This window comes from Oryzias melastigma, linkage group LG5, assembly GCF_002922805.2.
Source record: "Oryzias melastigma strain HK-1 linkage group LG5, ASM292280v2, whole genome shotgun sequence".
NCBI classification, from domain to species: domain Eukaryota; kingdom Metazoa; phylum Chordata; class Actinopteri; order Beloniformes; family Adrianichthyidae; genus Oryzias; species Oryzias melastigma.
The window spans coordinates 30,593,045-30,598,882 of NC_050516.1; the positions used below are offsets into that span (position 1 = coordinate 30,593,045).

Consider the following 5,838-nt stretch of genomic DNA (forward strand, 5'->3'; position numbering starts at 1 on the left):
CATGTCGTCACCGTCACCGTGCACACACAAACGCACACGCTCTCCGTTATCTTGAATGTAAACGTTGCAGGCTTGAAGAGTGATACAAAAAGCAAGGTGGTCATCTACAGTTTTCTCTCTGTACGAGTCTTGAGGGGCGACACAAAAAAACAACGTTTTTGTATAGTTGTTCAGGTTTTGACAAAGACAAAAGATTCTTATTCACTGCAACCACAAACACTCACACACTCAGTCAAAGTACGCATTCCAGCAAATATTTGAGGAAAGTTCAGGTGAAGTTCTTCCTGTTGAATGCTCACAGTAGGCAAAGGGGACAAAAGTGAATGTCTTAAGTGAAACGTTTAGCATTTAGATTTTATTTTTTACCTACAGGAAAAGGCCTTTGTGTTCCCTTGTGTTGTCACAGGGCGAAGTGTCCGTTTCTCCAGTCACACCTGACCTGTAGCTGCATTACCTTTTAGCACGTACAAAGTACAAGGCATTGGTTTTAGGGTAGTACTTCACATTCTGTTTTTTGTCCATTAAACCTCCAAAAATGATGAGCTCTCCTCGGCCCTGCACCACGGTGTGCAGGCTGGTCTCTGGAGGCCCGGTCACCGCCGGCGTTCCGTTCCCGTAAACCTTCCAGGACACGACCCCGGCGGACTTGGCCCGGGACACGTCCAGGACGTACATCTGCATGGGCTTGCAGTTGAGAGACTGGTACAAAGGTTTTCCTACATTTAGGCTCTGTGGTGGGTGGTGGCCAAGGCGTCGCGCTATGGGCGGAATAGCGTGTCCATCGGCTCCAGCGGCTTGTGGGGGGCTGGAGGAGGATGACGGCGGGGTTCCTGGAGGACCGGTTCCGCCTCCACCACTCCCACCGACAGAAGAAGTCCCCTGTGTCTGAAGGGAAGACGACGACGAGGACGGCAATGATGAGGAAGGCTTGTTTTTCACTGCCTCCAGTCCTCGTCTTAAGGCAGCGGGAGACACCGCTCCTGGGGGTGTGCGCGGGGAGCTTGAAGGGGGGGTGTGCAGGCCATTAGTGCTGGGAAACTCGGGGTGATGAGCAGCAGAGGGGGGAGACTCCCAGCCATAGTCTGTGGGCGCAGCCAGGTGAGGGCGGGAGGGAGGGGACGCCGCCTGAGCCGGGCTGGTCCGAGGAGAAGGGGAGGAGCCGTTAATTAAAGGAGGGAGTGGGGGGAGGGGGGGACTATCCGGGCCTTGTGAAGGCGAAGGCTGCTGGGAAGAAGACGGGCTCCCGTCTCGGGCGCCTCCACGAGCCGATGGCCGAGGCCTCAGGGTGCCCCATCGACCGTTGACGCACGGGGCTTCTTCTGCAGCTCCCAGGACAACACCCGCAGCCCCGCTCCGAACAGGAGACTGGGAGCGCAGGGAGGGGGGCTCCGGGCCCAGGGGGGCGGGCGTGGCACTTATGGGGGAGGGGCGGGAGTTCAGGCTCGGGCTGAGGGGAGCACGGCCCGACGGAGCCTGTGAGAAAACCACCACGCACTGACCCACCTTAGGGAAACAGAAGAAGACAGATTAACGGGGACAGAAACCGTTCTACGACTCAACATCTAAACTGTGACTGTAGCAAGCATACAGACTGCAAACAAAACCTGTAAAAATATAAAATCTTGTTTTTAGTCTTTACGTTTTTTAGGTTGTTTTAAAGACCAACTCCAATGAAAATCACTTTAACATGTTCTTGAAGCATTTTCTCATAATGGAGGACATTTACAAAAACAATTTAAGATTAAAATTGCGTTTCTGAGTATTTCTTTATAGTGTGAATGCTTGAAACTCCCTATAGATTTTGATCTCTTATAGAATTTGTTGCTAAGTAGGGCTGCCACAATTAGTCGACTAATCGACTATTAAAATAGTCGACAACTAATTTTATAGTCGATTAGTCATTACTTTATATTATATGGAGTCAGGGTGTACTGGAAAGTTATGCTAGCTTTTGGGAATACTTTAGCATTTATTAAGGTTTTTTTAGGCAATTTTGAGTTTAGCTAATACAGTATGTCAGCTGCATGCTAGCTGTTTTGACTAATTTAGGTATTTTTTGGCTAATTTGTAATTTAACTAATATTTGAGCTGTGTGCTAGCTATTCTGGCTAATTTAGGCTTAATTTTTGTTTTTTAAGTTATTTTGGAGTTTAGCTGATATTACATTTACATGCTAGCTATTTTGGGCTGCACGGTGGCGCAGTGGTTAGCGCTCTTGCCTCACAGCGAGAAGGCCCCGGTTCGAATCCCGGCTGGGACCTTTCTGTGTGGAGTTTGCATGTTCTCCCCGTGCATGCGTGGGTTTTCACCGGGGACTCCGGCTTCCTCCCACCGTCCAAAAACATGCTTCATTGGTGACTCTAAATTGCCCCTAGGTGTGAATGTGAGAGTGAATGGGTGTGATTGGGGCCCTGCGACGGACTAGCGACCTGTCCAGGGTGTACCCCGCCTTCGCCCATCAGCAGCCGGGATAGGCTCCGGCACCCCCGCGACCCCGAAAGGGAAGAAGCGGCCAGGAAGATGGATGGATGGATGGATGGATGCTAGCTATTTTGGCTAAGTTAGGCTTTATTTTTGTTTTTTAGGCTATTTTAGAGTTTAGCTAACATTTCAGCTACATGCTAGATGTTTTGGCTAATTTAGGATTTTTTTAGTTTTTTGGGGCTAATTTGGAGTTTGGCTAATATTTTTGCTGCATGCTAGCTATTTTGGCTAATTATTTTTTTTTTGGTTTTTGTTTTTTAGGTTTATTTGGAGTTTAACTAATTTTTTAGATGGCTTTCAGCTTCAGCAATTTTAGCACTAAATTTCAGCATCTTCAACTATCAGTAGCATCTTTAGCGACCAAATTCAACTTACAGCATTCATACTAGCACTATTGCAGGTAATGCTACATGTATCTAGCATTTAGTTAGTTTAAAGCTAATGGTGGTTAAGATGTGTGTTTTACATCCAATTTGCACATGACCCGATTAGTCGACTAATCTGAATAAATAATCGGTGATTAGTCGATAATCGTTTGTGGGAGCCCTATTGCTAAGTAAAAATTACTTGCATAATGGACAGATAATTTTACAATTTCACCACTTTCTAGTGATTTCCTTCTTAAAATTAGTTTCCTTTTTATTTTTTAACATTTTTTGGCTACTTCTTTCTCAGAGTAGTTACTGGGATTTTGTGATCTGTTCCAGAAAAACGTGTACAAATATTTGTGATGTACGAGATTGCTGTTTTATGATCTTTATGACTATAGTAAGGTATAGTGAAATTGGACTTCAGGCGATGTAATTATTGCTTTAAAAAGTCAAATGAATTTTAAGAATATTTAATTAAACAAAGAGTTTGCGCTACTGTTCCCGTAAGTAAATAAATATTCAAAGTAGAGCTTTCAAGCATTTTTTGTAGATGAAAATAATGAGATTGAAGTTCAGTTTACTGAAATAAGCTCTGAAAAAAGAATTATGTTTTAAATGTAGTCGACAATCTGATGATTCTGATACAGTAAAAAGACAAACAGTACATTTAGCCACCATTTTGAGCTGTGAATCCTTGATTTGTGAAACAAATCAGATTGCCGCTTAAGTAAAGATGCACAGAGAATCCTTAAAAAACACACCCACCTTACAGGCTGGATGACACCACAACTCTGGAGCTCCGTGGTCCTCATTTCCCACCTGCAGCTGCTGCCATCTCCACGAGGGGCCATCCATGTGGAGCAGCCAGGCGTCTTTAAGAAGCTTTCAACACAAATGTGTACTCGTTGACTCATTGATGTTCTGGCACAAAGTAAAACAATAGAAACTAAAAACCTACTGCATTAGGACCGCCACAGCCTCCCAAGATCAACAACGTCTTCTCGTCAATGACAATCTAGAAAGCAAAACAATAAATGGGTAAGATGAGAAATGAATGATTAATTTGTCTGCTTAGGTTCACTAACCTGCGACTGGCCGCCACGCGGGTGGGGCAGTGGACCGGATACTGGGGGTTTGGACCACGTCCACTGCTCCAGATCCAGAACCCAGACTTCATTACTCCTAATTAGAAGCAGCAGATTTGTGGGGTGAAAGTTGTTCTTGAGTAAAGCCTTGTTCATAGATGAGCAGCAGCCCTAAGAACTGATGCATTTTCTATGACATCAGTTTGAATGCAACACCAGGGTCTGCATCAGAAACCCATTCGGCGAGCAGGAGCCTTCGACCATGTGGCTGGATCTGCACGCCACATCAAACTGCAGCCAACATTTACACAGACCCTGAACGCCACACCAATCGGCAGCTTACTTTACTTTGTAAACGTAATCAAACTGCTTCCCACAGACGGGTTGAGATGCACGTGAAACATTTTAAGGTTATGCTGTCTCAATACTTGTCTGTGCTGCTGAAGAGACAAAGGTCGTGTTTAACAAAGATTAACGAAGATACTCCCTCGACACATCATTGTAGCTGAACGTTTAAATGAGGTGTGGTTAACAGGAAGAACTCTGATACCATGAGATCTGTCATCTCACGTTTTCACTTTAGTGACAACAATCACCTTTTAAAAATGGATTCTCCTCCTTTTTAACCAGCTCAAAATTAGCCATTTCTGTTGTACTCTATATTAAAAGTATTCAGTCATCTGCCTTGACTCACATATGAACTGAAGTACCATTCCATTTCTAATCCATAGAGTTCAATACAATGTGGGTCCACCTCTTGCAGTGATTTCAGCTTCAACTCTTCAGGAACCACAAGAGTTGAGGAGTGTTTCTAGGACTGCATTGGTCAGGTCCCACACTGATGTCGTCTGGCTCTCAGTCTCTGCTCTGATTCACCCCAAAGGTTTTCTATGGGGTTCAGGTCAGGACAGTCCAGTTCATCCACACCAGACTTCATGTCTTTATGGACCTTCATGTTGGAAGAGGAAGGGGCCGGTCCAAACTGTTCCCACAATGTTGGGAGCCTGGAATACTCCAAAATGTCAAAATGTTTCACTCAAAGTTCCTTTCACCGGAACTAACTCCTGAAAAACAAGCCCACACCATCATTCCTCCTCCACCAATGCAGGTCCATCAGATTTCCAGATGGATAAGTGTGATTCATCCCTCCAGAGAGGGCGTCTCCACTGCTCTAGAGTCCAGTGGCGGCGTGCTTTCCACCGTCTGACGCTTTGCATTGCATTTGATGATGTGTGGCTGCTCGGCCATAGAAAAAACCATTCCATGAAGCTCTCTGCGTACTGTACTTGGGCTAATCTGAAGGTCACATGCAGGTTGGAGCTCTCTAATAACTGACTTTGCACTTCAGCATCCGCTGACCCCTCTGCATCAGTTTACTATCACTCGGTGGCTGAGTTGCTGCTGTTCTCAAACTCTTCCATTTTGTTCTGATAGAGCCGACACTTGACTGTGGAATATTTAAGACATTTTTGGACTGGATTTGTTGCACAGGTGACATCCTATGACAGTCCCATGATGGAATTCTCTGAACTCCTGAGAGCAGAACATTCTTTTACAAATGTTAGTAGAACAGTCTGCATGCCTGAATGATGGATTTTATACACCTGTGATCAGGAAGAGTGATTAAGACATCCGATTCTGATCATTTGGATGACTGAATGAATACTTTTGGTAATAGAAGTTTTGTCCGAAATTACCCCCAATCAGTATATAGTGCGTTCGCTATTTTCTAGTGCTGTCTGAATCTACCAATTCCAAATTGAGAGCACCCGGAATTACCCAGAAGTCTTTCCCAGAAACTAGCGTGCATGGTATGGAAGCCCAAACTGTTCATAATTATATAAATAAATACAACATTATTTAATCAAGCAACACTCCAATAAAAGTCTTTTCAATAA

The 5,838-nt window shown here is 44.8% G+C and overlaps 1 protein-coding gene across 1 annotated transcript in view; it reads right to left on the bottom strand.

Annotated features, from left to right (window-relative positions):
• Positions 1-328: 328 nt before the first annotated feature.
• Positions 329-5,838, bottom strand: part of fbxo42 (F-box protein 42) — an 11,518-nt gene continuing 6,008 nt past the window's right edge. The window contains exons 7-10 of the mRNA XM_024270362.2: positions 3,941-4,037; positions 3,814-3,870; positions 3,621-3,737; positions 329-1,503 (exon numbers count right to left, since the gene is read on the bottom strand). Coding sequence (XP_024126130.1) covers positions 451-1,503; positions 3,621-3,737; positions 3,814-3,870; positions 3,941-4,037 — 1,324 coding nt within the window. The 3' untranslated portion in view covers positions 329-450. The remainder of the gene's footprint in view (positions 1,504-3,620; positions 3,738-3,813; positions 3,871-3,940; positions 4,038-5,838) is intronic.